Source organism: Hemibagrus wyckioides, linkage group LG09, assembly GCF_019097595.1.
Source record: "Hemibagrus wyckioides isolate EC202008001 linkage group LG09, SWU_Hwy_1.0, whole genome shotgun sequence".
Classification (NCBI taxonomy): domain Eukaryota; kingdom Metazoa; phylum Chordata; class Actinopteri; order Siluriformes; family Bagridae; genus Hemibagrus; species Hemibagrus wyckioides.
In genome coordinates this window covers 16,172,289-16,187,420 of record NC_080718.1, presented here as the reverse complement: position 1 = coordinate 16,187,420, position 15,132 = coordinate 16,172,289, and the positions used below count along the sequence as shown (strand labels likewise).

General features: G+C 39.2%; 2 protein-coding genes across 2 annotated transcripts; both read left to right on the top strand.

The window, feature by feature from the left end:
* The first annotated feature begins 1,175 nt into the window (after window positions 1–1,175).
* tmem30aa (transmembrane protein 30Aa) lies at window positions 1,176–6,954 on the top strand. Its single transcript, XM_058399344.1, has 7 exons — window positions 1,176–1,614; window positions 1,971–2,084; window positions 2,991–3,098; window positions 3,191–3,278; window positions 3,399–3,539; window positions 4,147–4,359; window positions 5,696–6,954. Exons 1-7 carry the CDS (start codon window positions 1,393–1,395, stop codon window positions 5,887–5,889), a joined length of 1,080 nt encoding a protein of 359 aa, XP_058255327.1. The 5' UTR covers window positions 1,176–1,392; the 3' UTR covers window positions 5,890–6,954.
* Window positions 6,955–11,098: 4,144 nt separating this feature from the next.
* Window positions 11,099–14,635, top strand: LOC131359460 (cytochrome c oxidase subunit 7A2, mitochondrial). Its single transcript, XM_058399345.1, has 4 exons — window positions 11,099–11,255; window positions 11,732–11,821; window positions 14,227–14,311; window positions 14,447–14,635. Exons 1-4 carry the CDS (start codon window positions 11,235–11,237, stop codon window positions 14,503–14,505), a joined length of 255 nt encoding a protein of 84 aa, XP_058255328.1. The 5' UTR covers window positions 11,099–11,234; the 3' UTR covers window positions 14,506–14,635.
* The last annotated feature ends 497 nt before the right edge of the window (window positions 14,636–15,132 follow it).

Here is a 15,132-nt window from a genome sequence, read left to right as displayed (position 1 = left end):
GTATTTACATAGGTCATGAGATTTAATACACTGCATAATAACTACATAATTGTGGATAACTCTGTATAATAGATGCAGTACAGCATATCAACCCCAACATTTACTTGACAGGTGGCTCTGAAAATCGCATTGATGTTCAGTAGCATCCAATCCAATTTTAGTCTAAGCACCTACTTAGGCTGTTTACACTAAACACTTATTCAGCAAGTTTGCCTCGCACCCAAAGGGTTAGGTGTTCGAATTCCACTTCTGACCGGCATCTCTAAATTGTCTGTAGTGTTTGAATGTGTGTGCAACTGTGCCCTGCAATGGGTTGGCACCCTGTCCAGGATGTCCCCTTCCTTGTGCCCTGAGTCCCCTGGGACAGACTCCAGGCTCCCTGCAGACCTGTGTAGGTAAGTTGTAAAGATAAATTAGATGAACAGTGTAGTGTTCAAAATAATATAACTACAATCCGTTTGGAAGATTTTTAAAGTAACATTTTAATTGCAAATGAAAATTAGACTTTTGGACAAACTCTCATTTACAGTTGGTACTGTTTATTAATGGGCACTGTTCATTTACACATCTAACTATATTTCAGCGATTAGAGAAGGATGTATTTGTTTCCAAAGCTCATATTAACTTCAGGTTATGAACCTCAGACTTTTATTTATTTATTTGTTAATTTATTTATTTAGTTCCATCACATATAAGTACAAGACAAAAGGTACAAGGCAGATATAAGGCAATGTAATACAGTTTAAATTAAGACAGTATAACAACAACAACAAAACATAAAATGAATATAAACATAAACATGAAAAAAAAAAGAATAATAAAATAAAATAAAATAAATACCAGGGCAAAAAAGTGCTATATAAGGGCAGTTACATAAATTTGAAAAGCTTTAGAATTTCTATTGTTTTTTATAAGTTTCTTATTTTGTGATCTCATTTTAGAAAGGGTCTTAAAATACATTTTAAGCTCAGTGTTGTAAAAGGTAATATATGAGGGTTTCTTTTGAACTATTTTTGACTTATAAATATAAAACTTTGCTAGGATAATGAACAGATTAATCAGACTCAGACTATTCATTGGTCCCGGACAGTGAAAGCAAGTGGGTGGGGCCAGGTCATTAAACATTTCCACACCTCTCACGTAGCCTGGTCTATCTCTCACACTATTGGCTGCCATCACTTCCTTATTTACTGCCCTGTCCAGCTGCAAGGAAAAGCTTTTACCCTTCGCCGGCAAAGTTACTTCATGGTGCCTCCATTTAGATCTAGACAATCCGCAGGCATTACAGTTCATGTAACACCTCTCACAGTTAGTAAAAGTTCATTTAGTTTCAGTTGCTGTGCGTTTATCCAGTTAACCGTCACGTTTTTATTGTGATCGAAAGCAGTCATAATGGCGTCCGCGAAAGAAGAGGACGGCCACCGCTCAGGGTCCGATCCAGGTGAGAAGAGTCAGAAACCGGATAACACGGCGTTTAAACAGCAGCGCCTTCCAGCCTGGCAGCCCGTCCTTACAGCCGGTGCCGTGCTGCCTGCTTTCTTCATCATTGGCCTCCTCTTCATCCCGATTGGCATCGGTCTCTTCGTCACGTCCAACACCATCAAAGAGTTCGAGGTAGGACTAAAGTAACATTTTTATCTAAGTGTATACTTTAATTTTTTTTAGTAACTGATTCCCTTTTCTTTTTGATTTCTTTAGTTATGACAAAGGTTAAGCACTTTAATATTCTTGAAGCTTGTTTTGGTTTTATTTGTTTGTTGTCGCTCATTGTACATCTCACACTAAACTATATTTGTGTTGTCTTATATCACTGTATATCCCTGTTTTAATGAATTACTTTAATAAAATAAAGTGATAGCTCAATGTAAAATCTGCTGAGGCAAATAAAGCCTAGTGATTTGTGTAGCTTGTAGAAGCTGACAGGCAACAAGCAAATCTTGTCTACATCCCATACCTGTGCTTCGTTTCAGATTGATTACACTGGTGTTGAAGAAAGCAGTCCATGCTTCATCTGCACACAGCACCTCAGTTTGAACTACTCATGCAAATGCTCTGTCCCTTTCACTCTCAAAGAATCATTTGAGGTAAGCTGATGACACTTGTCTTCCAGCATGGATGTTTGATACTCTGTAAACTGTATCTTATTTACAGCTGGGTATTTTTAGTCGCTGCTCCATTTGGTGTAATCTATAAGACTGACCGTGAACACAACACTCAGCCTTGGATTTCATTTATTATTCAGTTGCAGTTTATAGGCCAGGGTTGTGCGGAGTGATGCAGTGTTGTAATGTGTAGCAATGCAGCCTCACAGCTCCAGGGTCCTGGGTTCAATCCTAAAAACCTGTGCTGGTTTCCTCTGGGTTCTCTAGTTTCCTCCCACCTTGTAAAAACATGGCAGGAAGGTGATTGGCTAAGATGGTCTGAAATGTATGAGTGACTGAATGTACCTCATGTGTCCATGGAGCACTATGATGGACTGGTATCCCACCTAGGGTGTATTCCAGACTTCTGGGATAGGGTTCATCACACACCTGATCAGGTTAAAGCGATTACTGAAAGCGTTTGGAGGCTGTAATATATGTATCCAGAGGAGAGTCAGCATTCTTAAAGGAATGGTTCAGGCGCAAAACAAATTTACCCAAATTGTCTATGTGGGTGAGTCATGCAGTGGCAGAAACTGCTTAGACAGGTAAATTTAAGATATCTTAACAACTCAACTTTCTTTGACCCTAGTAATAAGCACAATGCATTCTTTTTTTACTCGTGAGTGCTAAACAAAGGGATCAAATATTAGGGCAGCCAACATATTTTGACTGATCAATTACTTTTAAGACCGGGGTAAAAAATAGTGTACATTTTGTACAAACATGTCTGTAATGTTTTTGTACTAATTGTTTACTAAACGGTGTTATGTTCATTAAAATTGTAGACATGGCAAATAGTATATTTTATCAAACCCAGAGCTTTTTGAACTTTATTCTGCCTCCCAGGGCAATGTCTACATGTACTATGGACTGTCCAACTTCTATCAAAATCACAGACGTTATGTCAAGTCAAGAGATGACAGGCAGCTAAATGGATTGGAATCTGCCTTAACTGTAAGTCACTGTAAGATGGTATTAACTTTGTTTTTTAAATATCTTTCGAGTCAAGACGTTTTTAATCTGTATGTCTTAATCTGTTGTAACAGAGTCCCAACAAAGATTGCATGCCATACAACTTAAATAATGATGTGCCCATTGCACCATGTGGCGCTATTGCTAACAGTCTTTTTAATGGTAATAAAGTTATAACCTACCTTTGACTTTATTAGATAATATATATACATACATACATGGAGAACCTTAATTTAACCTTAAATCTTAATTTCTTGTCTGTTGTTCTTGTTGCACTCTAAGACACATTTGAGCTGTTTCACATCCAAGACCATAATAGCAGAACTCGTATTACTCTCATGAATATGGGCATTGCTTGGTGGACTGACAAGTTTGTTAAGTTCAGGAACCCTGGAGGAGACAGCCTCACAGCAGCATTTGCAGGTATTTAGAAAATCTTTAACAGAATTTTACAAACAAAAAAGTATGTTATAATCATTAAAACAATAGAATAAAAGTTTTGTTTGGGTTATCTAGTTTCCTTCCTCTTCCCAAGTATATGCTGCTAGGTAAATTATTATATCTAAATTGCCCCAAGGTCCGTGTGTGTGTCCGTGTGTGTCTGTGTATGCACGCTTGTGTATGTGCCTGTCCTGAGATAGTGCTGTCTCATCCCAGATGTGCGTTTTCTTCATGTCAGGATTTCCCAGTACACGCTCCGAATCCACTGTGACCCTAACGAGTAAATTGTTACTAAAGAGAAGTGAAATAAAACGACACCAAAACACAAAATAATGAATAAAAATGATGTAATAGATGTGAGCTTCTTGAAGGCTAAAAGTACTGGGGGATTGGATTGGGGTGTAGAGCTTTACACAGTGTTATTCCCTGTATACCACTAAGTGAAATTGTTTGCGATGAAATGCTAGTTTAAAACTGTAAGATGTTTTAAGAAGTTTGTAGGGCACAAATCTCTTTAAAGCTTAGTGAAACCTCATATTTTACTGCTATGTTCTGTTGCTAGAGAGTGATGTAATTGGTGTATTTACAGGTACTGCCCAGCCTCTCAACTGGCGCAGGCCTGTCTATGAGCTAGATCCCAGTGAACCTGAAAATAACGGCTTCATCAATGAGGACTTCATAGTGTGGATGAGAACGGCTGCTCTCCCCACCTTCAGGAAGTTGTACCGCATTATCCTGAAGGATAGGAACAGCACGACTCCAACGCTTCCTTGTGGGAACTACACCCTGGAAGTTACTTACAGTATCCTTCTAATGCAGCAAATTTGAAGATTATTTATGTGTCTGTGTGCGCGCCTGTGTGTGTGTGTGTGTGTGCGCACGCCTGTGTGTGTGTGTGTGTGTGCGCACGCCTGTGTGTGTGTGTGTGTGCGCACGCCTGTGTGTGTGTGTGTGTGTGCGCACGCCTGTGTGTGTGTGTGCGCACGCCTGTGTGTGTGTGTGCGCACGCCTGTGTGTGTGTGTGCGCACGCCTGTGTGTGTGTGTGCGCACGCCTGTGTGTGTGTGTGCGCACGCCTGTGTGTGTGTGTGCGCACGCCTGTGTGTGTGTGTGCGCACGCCTGTGTGTGTGTGTGCGCACGCCTGTGTGTGTGTGTGCGCACGCCTGTGTGTGTGTGTGTGTGCGCACGCCTGTGTGTGTGTGTGTGCGCACGCCTGTGTGTGTGTGTGTGTGCGCACGCCTGTGTGTGTGTGTGTGCGCGCACGCCTGTGTGTGTGTGTGTGTGTGTGCGCGCACGCCTGTGTGTGTGTGTGTGTGTGTGTGCGCGCACGCCTGTGTGTGTGTGTGTGCGCGCACGCCTGTGTGTATGTGTGTGTGCGCACGCCTGTGTGTGTGTGTGTGTGTGCCTGTGTGTGTGTGTGCCTGGTACCCTTTTTCAAGTGTAGCAAATGATTATGCAACCAAAATGACTGAAAGCGCTACTTGCACAAAGAATCACACATTATAACCAAGACTTTGCTTGACACTTTTGCTTGTCCACTACAATAACAGCAGAACCATTTTACACCTGGTCTCTGCATAAGCTCTTGAAAATGATCATCAACATTCATCATTTATGTAAGAACACTAGTAAAGCTCCTTCTAGTAAGCTGGAAAAAGGTGTTGTGAGACATAAACTACTATCATAGCAAGAAAATAATGTTTAATAGAACAAATGTTTAACGTCCTAACATTATGATTTTATTGTAAGACAAAAAAAGTTACTGTCTCACTGTATAGTAATATCTAAACAGTCCTACCTGTGATGTGAGATTTGCAGAAAATGATATAGAATTATGTAATAGCCCTCAGTGTACTCATAGCCCATTATGTGTATCAGACATATGCATGCATAAGTCAGTTTTACTGTGACCTGAATGATGTTTGTCTGAACGTTTCTAGTCTCATTTACGACTTGATGGAAAACAAATGCTCTTTGAGAGCCTGTTCCAGTTACTAAGGAATTGTATATTCTTGAAATTAAAAGAAGAGCATTCATGCAGTATTCAATATTTCCACAAAACAAAAACTTTAGAACAGTATAGTTTGTAAAGTGCAGAAAACATTCACAATAATAATTCCTTAACCATGTGAACCAAGACTACCCGGTAATCAGTTTTGAGGGCCGCAAGCGCATGGTCCTCAGCACCATCAGCTGGATGGGTGGGAAGAACCCCTTCCTGGGCATTGCTTACATCACTGTGGGCACTATCTGCTTCATTCTGGGTCTGGTGCTTCTGGTTATTCACTATAAATATGGTAACCACAACAATAACGCTGACATCCCCAACTAGAGTCTCAAGCCTGCTGTGACTGATATTTGGACCTGCTTATTGCCTTATGATTTATGAGTATTTATCACACTGTTGCACAACGTTCCTTTCCCGGCTGCCTCTTGCTGTTGTCATACAAGATTTCCATCCTGTGTGCATACACAGTGTCCAAAAAGACATCTTAGTTCATTGTTCTATCTCTGATATTTTTGTGCCTCTGCTCTGTGTTTTGAGTATTTATGTATTGTACATGAAGGGCTTGTTTCCGTAACATTTCAGATTTTAAGTAATATAATACGCACTAGTGTGAAGGATCCTTGAGATCTGAGAACACTGCAAAATGGAGTTGAGGCATTTGTAATAGATTATATGAATCAGCACAGTGCAGTGTTAATGGATTCATGAGAGGACATGCTAAAATTGGTCTCCAATTAATTTTCCATTATTTTGACATTTATTTCAGAATTTAAAAAGACTGTTACAAAAGAGGTCTGGTATGCAAGAGATTCCAGACTGTTTTAAACTATATTCATGAAGCTTCTGTGTGTGTACAAACTGTTTTCCTGTTATCCCTGAAGCAATTTATGTTCAAGTCAGTGTCCACTTGTGCATGGTCTGGGAAGCATGCACGTTTGTAAATGTTATGTCTTGCATTGTTCAGCATTTAAACATTATTGCGTAGTTAATGAAACATGAGTGCTGCTTGGACATTCTGCCCTTGTTTGGGACTATGCTGTACCTCTCTCCACTTTGACCAAAGATATGCTGTAGACTCACTGGATGTCTGCAAATAAATATATTTTATTTCTTGAACTATGTTTTCCCCTCGTAAATCCATTTTAGAAATTGTGTAAAGGTAACCAATATAACAATGACCTATAGTGACAACCTGGAGCACCAGAGAATACATTTTGATTGGTATCTTCCTCATAACATCTCAGGGAGTTTTTTTTATTGCCACTCTGTTGCCTCTGGCTTGCTCATTAAGGATAAATATTAATTTAAGTTGTATGTTTCTGTAAAGCTGCTTTAAAACAATGCCCATTGTTTAAAGGCACTATATAAATAAAATTGAACTGAATTGAATTTCATGTGCAGAGCACATTCTTACATAAAAACAATAGGAGGCTTGTTGTCTTGGTTTATGTTAGGATTATGCTGCAAGCTGAAGACAGTGATGTTATAAAGACAAAGGAATAGAAATCAGACCGTCAGGACACAAAAGAATTTAATGAAACTTCTGAAGCCATGCTAACCAACTCTGTCACTCAGAATTGTATATAATGGAGCTCCTGGATAAGTATGCCAGCCAGCTTCATGATATTGGTGCCAGCTTCTGGATATAATGGTGCTATAGTGATGCATGTTCCCTGCTATATGCCACATCTGTAACTCTCATGCGCTAGTTTGGTGTTTGAAGTATAACTATCCATACTGAAGAGGGAAACATCTTTTCACCACACTTAGTACTGTTTATAGTACTTAGGACTTAGGATTTATAGTATAGTATAGTATAGTATATACAGTAATTGCCTTGCCCCTTCAGGGTTGGGGGTTTGTGTGCTCAGAGTTTGCATGTTCTTGTTGAGGTTCAGGGGTTTCCTCCCCCAGTGTAAAAACGTGTGTGAATGGGTTTGTGAGAGTATGCTATTGTGCCCTGTAGTGGGTTGGCACCCTGTGTCCCCTGCCTTGTGCCCCAAACTCTCTGGATAGACTCCAGGTTCCATGCAACCCTATGTAGGATATGCTGCTTAGAAAATGGAGGGATGAATGGAAATGTAGAACAGTAATGATTTACACTAATCATTATACTAATACTTTTATCCGGTGTCACACAGAAAATGATAAGTTCCCTTTCGAATCTGGTTCTTCTCAAGGATTCTTTCTAATGTGTCTTTTCCGGAAATTTTTCCTTGCCACTGTTTCCTCTGGCTCGCTCATTCTGCATTAAAATTTACTTCCTGCTTTTTGTTAAGCTACTGTGTGACTGCTTGTAAATGTTCTCTACAATCAAAATTGAATTGATCTGAAATGAAGCACCAAATCTTAAACTTTCGCTGTCTAAAAGCACATTTTCTACTTTGTAGACTAACTGGCATACTGTTAATACAGTTTGGTGATCATGACCAGAGACTGTGCAGCCCAAACCAGACCATGCTCTCTGTCTCTCTGCACAGTAACAATCACCAAGAGTCTCATGTTACTGCTCAATCATCTGTGTCAAATATGTGACCTTTCCATTAAGTCATAGGTTCCTGGTGTTTCTGACTTGCTGAGGCAACCCTACAGGTCATATTTCTGGAGAATAAGATGGTCCCGTATAAATCTGAGGCTGAAATAGTAAAGACACTTGCTGTTCTTTAGGAGATGTTACCTTGGAGGACCATTTCAAAGGATGCTAAGCACTGTAATATCACCATGTCTGCCACCAGAATGGATTTTTTTAACAGTGTAAAAAAATTCAGTCGTTTTCCTGTTCGTTTGAGGTCCAGATATTTGAGTAGGCCATCTGTCTTACGCCTGAAGATATGGTAGATGTCATGGACTGGGATGCTACACTGATCAAGCATAACATTATGAGCAGTGAGAGGTGAAGTGAACAACACTGATTATCTCCTCATCATGGCTGCTGTTAGTAGGTGGGATATATTAGGCAGCAAGTGAACATATGTCCTCAAAGTTGATGAGTTATAAGCAGGAAAAATGGGCAAGTGTTAGGATTCAACTTATTCCTTACTGGTGTATGGATCAGGTGTATTTTTATATTAGATATTTTTACATTTTAGTAATGTTCAATTTAGTGATATTTTCATAAGAAACATTATGTTTTCTTGTTGTATTTAAATATGTAAAAATAGCAACACGTTAATTTTCCAATAAGCACATTAATAATTAGGTATTTAAAAAGAAATAACTTTGGTGCCACAATGACGTTATGACCTAATTACTGATCAATGTCATAGCAATGGCTGCAGGGAAAACAAACAAAGCACTACTGTCTCCTGTTACACAAATAGATAAATACAAGGACGCACATGCACATTTACTTTAGCATGCTTCTGTGTGTGTTTGTTCAGGTGCACGCACATGCAAAGCCTTTTTACAGAGAGGTCAGTCAATGTAGAGGCTATTGGCAAACAATTCACTGACTAGCAGCTCCACATCTACTAAATTGTAGGTTGAAAGTCCAACAATGTGCCAGTAAAGCATTATATTTATACAGAATGATAAAAACACTAGATGGTCTCAGGAATTGCCACACAACCACATTTTAGTGACCCTCACATCCACCATACATCCATACATCATGTGATTCCCCTCAGGCTCTGAAGTCATGGACAGTCAATGGGTTTGAACCACTTCCCTGTCTCTCTCAAAACTATTTAAATGCTGTAATTATCCTCATATATATATAATGTATGCTTAATGCATTGCCAGGGTATCAGATATGGGAAAAATAGTACATGTCCTGATAGCGTGGTCTGAGCATCGCCTAAATCATTCATTAACAATCTAAATAACTCTTTATAAATAAAAACAAAAAATTCACCCATCTTGTTTCATGTATCAAGAAACTCTCTTCCTATACAGACTTCAGCACTGGTGGATGGTAATGTGTGTTAAATTAGTTTTCTTTAAATATAGTCAGTGAATTTAGTATGTTGCTGCAATTTAATGCCCCACTAAATAACATTCATTCCTACTGAAAAGAAGATTTATTAGCAGGTTTTAGGCAATAATTAAGCCATAGTTAGGTCTGATATGTACTAATAGAGGCTATATAGAGAGTTGGTGATAAACTAATGAAATAAAAAGACCAACAGAGGGTTTAGTAAGGTGTTGGGCCTCTTCTGAAAGAATATTCACTCAGCTGTGTCTAACACATCATTTCAAATTCTGTGTATTCGGTTCAGTTAAGTGAGCCCTCATACAAGGGGACATCCTTGAAGTCATCAAGATAGAAATGATTCTTAGGATCTTAGGATAAAGGTGATCACTCAAAAAAACTTTTTGATTTGGCCAAGCATCAGGCCTGTTCCTTTATACTGATATACACCCCACATACATTCTCACACTTGTCAAGAATATATGTAAAGGATGAGATGTGTTCCTGTAGATTTTGCAAGACTAAACTTCGTCAGGTGTTCTCCAGTGATTTACATGCTCAGCCACACCTACTAAACCTGGCAGCTAACTGGTGAGTTGAATCAGGTGTCAGGTTTTAAGGATGTTGCTAAAACTGTGCTGGAGCCTGTGAATAATCCTGTAGTGTTAATATTAATGTTATAATCATCTCAGATTTAATAGTGTACCACTGTCACAACCATAAAATGAATCCATCTAGTGTAGATTTTCTAGACACAATTCATCACATTTCATCTTTTGTATTTATCTATTCTGACATGAAGGTTATTTGGGTTTCTTATAAAACTTTCCCACTGTATAATTAAAGTTGGAATTAACAAAGTACACTGATCAGGCATAACAATATGACCACTGACAGATTATCTCCTCATCATGGCACCTGTTAGTGGGTGGGATATATTAGGCAGCAAATTTACAACATTTTGTCCTCAGAGTTGATGTGTTAGAAGCAGGAAAAATGGGCAAGTGTAAGGATTTGAGCGAGGTTGACCAAGGGCCAGATTGTGATGGCTAGACGACTGGATCAGAGCATGTCCAAAACTGCAGCTCTTGTGGGGTGTTCCCGGTCTGCAGTGGTCAGTATCTATTAAAAGTGGTCCAATGAAGGAACAACTGTGAACCTGTGACAGGGTCATGGACGGCCAAGGCTCACTGATGCACGATGGGAGTGAAGGCGGTGGGACCAGCACAATATTAAACATGTGTCATAATGTTATGCCTGATCAGTGTATGTTCTTGAACGTAGTGGTAGTTCCTATTAAAGAACAGTGCATATGAAAGGATTTGAATGTTTCTGGAAGAAACATAATTAATTCTTTAAACTCATTTGAATTCTGGACTTTAAGGCAAACCAAGAGGTAATTTTGCCTCTAAAGTAAACGGTGCTAAAACAGGAAGTAGGGCGTAACACAAATGTACCAATAAGGTATGTTCTTTTATTTGAAAGTTGTTGTGAGCTTATTGTGAATAAGAATATCACCTTTAGTCATTAAAAGATAAAATATAATATGCTAGCTAGCTTAGATGTATTTTTCTGTATATATTTCAGGTCCTGAACAGGTAGTGTGGCGTGCACGCGCACTGTAGTCCACTAGACGGCGATGTTTACATAAACACTCCGGAAACACGACGTCATATATTCGCTAAGAACCCTGGGATATAACCGGAAGCTGTTTTGAAGTGTCCTTGTGGTGTTAGCTTGGCTGTGTTTACATCATTTAATGATGTTTAGGCACATCAGGGTAAGTGCTGTTTTGCTATGGTGAGGTCGTGTAGTGCCTGTTTATATTTTGTTTTTAGCCGATCGGTCTATTCTGTACTATAAACTTGCTGAGCTGAGAATTTCCTGCAGCTTTAATGCTGACTGCTAAAGATGGCTAGCTAACTTAGCCAATGGTGATCTGATTTTGTGGTTCATTCTGGGGTAATCATCATCATCATCATAATTTAATATATAGTGCACGTGTATAAGTAGTGTTGACATTTGGAAGCCATATAGGTTTATTAAATACATTTTCTTCACGACAGTATTACAACTTGTTATTAAGTTGTTATTACCTGGTTATAAAGCTTTTATTTGTTAAAGTTATGGTATATATTAACTAGTAAAAGACTTCATTGTTGCCAGGTGTAGACATAGATCTGAATAGGCTGTGATTTTGTGTATCTATCTGATTATCTCTGACAAGCTGCCTGATTCATGATTGTTGTTTCTCAGACTCTAAGGCAGGTGGCTGCTCGACCTTTTTCTAACAGCGCCTGCCGGCAGGTTGAAAACAAAGTCACTGCCAAGCAGAAGTTGTTTCAGGTAAGTGTTGGGTGGTCAGAGGAAGACTTTAAGTAATTCGTCAAGCAGTACTGTGATCAAGGAGGCTGAGAGGATCACTGACTCTGCAATGATGCCAGATTCGAGATTGTTCCTAAAATATCATTCTTTTTAACTTATCATTGCCATCTGGTGCATTTTTAATGTGTTTACTCTCGCCATTTGATTCTCACAAAGTTCTACAGTCAGTTTTCATACAGGGAAGACTTTTTTTGTCTCATCTCTGCATTTGATGCATAAACACTAACATAGTAGTTGCAAACAGATTGCCCTGTACATATCAGATCAATCTCTGTGCTCCTCCTTCAGCAGCAAATTTTAGTGCAGACCTCTGGTGATTACGTTTACAGTGTATAAAAGAGAGCGATTAGGGCAGTTCTCACCATTTACCTGGATGCTCGTCTTCCTGTTCAGTGATGCAGACATTTACACACGCTGTGGAAAACGATTCATTCAAACACTTGTGTGGAATTTTTTCCCCCAAGAATCTCAGCGTGATTAGCAGCTATTGATTGCTATTCACTGAGCCCTTAATATAAGCACTTTAATATAAGCTTTCTTTTGAAAACAAATCTATTTTCGAATCATTTCAGCAATCCCTTTTCCAAAACAGCAGCCACACAGAAAAATGTCACTGACAAATGACTGCATGCAGTAGCCCCAAATAATTTCACGGATACTTAGGCTATAGATATGAATTAGGTAATTATCCAGTGAAGGTGAGTGATCATACTAGGGTTAATTGCTTTATACCAAGTTGATTTCTCAGAAGTCTCAGTATGCAAAACACTGTAGGACTCTTAATGTTCAATGGAAAATCTTTTTTCCCCACTTGTTTCATCCTCCTTGCTATTCTCTACTGTACCTCATCTGCTGTGATTGGTCCTGGCTTTCAATCACTATCGAGGATTTTGGGTCCGAGGCTGCTGCTATGTACATTTCTTAAGGAGGCATAAGAGGTGTTACACGAGTCAGAAAGGCAGGTCTTTACCACTCACTGACAATAACCTCATATAATCTTTTCTGGACCAAATAAGGAGCAATTACATGCTGAAATAACATCATTAACACTGTAGTAAATGTCAGTAACACACATTATTGTGTGTACATCACGTTTAAAAGTGGCTGCTATTTTCTCCTCTGTAATTAGCAGACATATCATACAGTAGGTCTGTATCCATAATTTTCTGATTAATTGTTATTATTTTGTGATTATTATTAAGAGATCATCATAAATAGATTATCATCATGAACATCATATTTTACATTACATGGGGTACTGAGAGATTGAAAGCCTTCACACAATATTCTAACATAATGTTATCCATTCTGGTAACAGCTAATAACAGTGCACAGTACAGTGAACAGGGTAAGAACAGATGTGTAAAGGCTTATCTACAAAGGGCCAGTGTGGGTGCAGGCTTTCATCAGGGACTGATCAAGCAGGAGCCACACCTGATTCCACCTGTTTACTCAGCTGATCTTAGGATCTTAGGTAGACTCATGTGTGGCTTCTGCCTGGGTGGAATGAAATCCTGCACCCACACCGGCCCTTTCTGGATAACACTGGACACCCCTGTTGTATTGGATGTGTAGGAGACACACAATGACATTGTATGGCAGTGACTGGTTGAAAGGAATGTGGTTCCCCTCAAATAATAAGTGGTCCTACTTGAATAAAATGTTTGCTGAAGAGGATCAGGTTTTCTGTGTGTGTAAAAATCTAGAAAAACCATATAATTCTGTGCTTTTGTAGACTCCAGTTATAACATGTAGTGTAAATATTCCACATTTTTTGGACTGATATTTCTGTTTTTTTCTTCCTGTAGGAAATCAGATAAGTATTTACAGTAGCTCTGTAATTTGCTTGTAGGGGTTTTGTATGTAGAATGAGCTGAATCTACTAATCATTGCATGTGACGTGATGTGATGTGATGTGAGCGGCAGATTAAACGACCGAAAGCTTCACTTACTACTCTGTGACTGCAGTAATATCATTTTAGATGCTGACACACCCTGCTTTCCTGTGGCCAGATCTAAAAGGGCTGGGATTTTGGTATTGTGTAATTATTCCATTTGGATTAGTACATGCTGCAGAGAACTAAGACAGAATCTAGTGCTTGGTGATTTCAGTGCCACCAATATACATGGCTTCACAGAGCATTACAGCACACCCCTAAGTATTCGGTAATTGTTAGGTGGCAGAAATGAAAGCAATACTAGATCAACATCTTTGTCTAATTTCCTGTAATTATAGCAGTTATAAAGAAGCTTCTCATTGCCTGCATGCCACCGTGTGCACACACACACACAGCGGTGGTCATTAAGTCTGTTCTATGAAGCATACCAGTGCAGTGTGAGATCATAAACACCCTTTGGTTTTTTAGGAGGACAATGGCTTGCCTGTTCACTTGAAGGGGGGTACGGTGGATTCCCTCCTCTTCTCTGCAACAATGGCCCTCACAGTCTTTGGTGAGCTTTTGAACTATTAATTGGTTATCACTGTTTCTAATAATAGGCCAGTATCCTATGAAGATACCTTGATGGAGAGATAAGCGGTTTCTGCCTGAATGAATGATTGAATTATGACACGTTTTCTTTCTACAGGAACTGGATACGTCATATATGAGTTGTTTAAAGCAGCAATGCCCAAGAAGAGTGAATAAAGTTCCTTCATCAATGTGTTAAATGAAATTTTTTTTTTGTTTGCTGAAACTTTCTGTGTACACAGGATCAATATTTATTCATTGTTCTGTGGATATATCTAATATGTAATAAACAATTCTGTATTCTGTCTGCAAAGTGTTTTTGATGTCTTCATAGAGATTTAATCATGCAAATCATCTGAATTAAAGCAAGCATGTACAGACTGTATTGTATGCTATATTGCCAAAAGTTATTGCCCCTCCAAGTCATTGAATTCAGGGGCCCCTTAGTTCCAGTGAAAGGAACTCTTAATGCTTCAGCATACCAAGACATTTTGGACAATTTCATGCTCACAAATTTGTAGCAACAGTTTGGGGGTGGCCGCTTCCTGTTCTAACATGACTGCACACCAGTGCACCAAGCAAGGTCCATAAAGACATGGATGTGTGAGTTTGTTGTGGAGTCCTGACCTCAACCTGATAGAGCACCATTGGGATGAATTAGAGTGGAGACTGAGAATCAGACCTTCTCGTCCAACATCAGCGCCTAACCTCACAAATGCGCTTCTAGAGGACTGGGCAAAAATTCCCATAAACACACTCCTAAACCTTGTGGACAGCCTTCTTCCCAGAAGAGTTGAAGCTGTT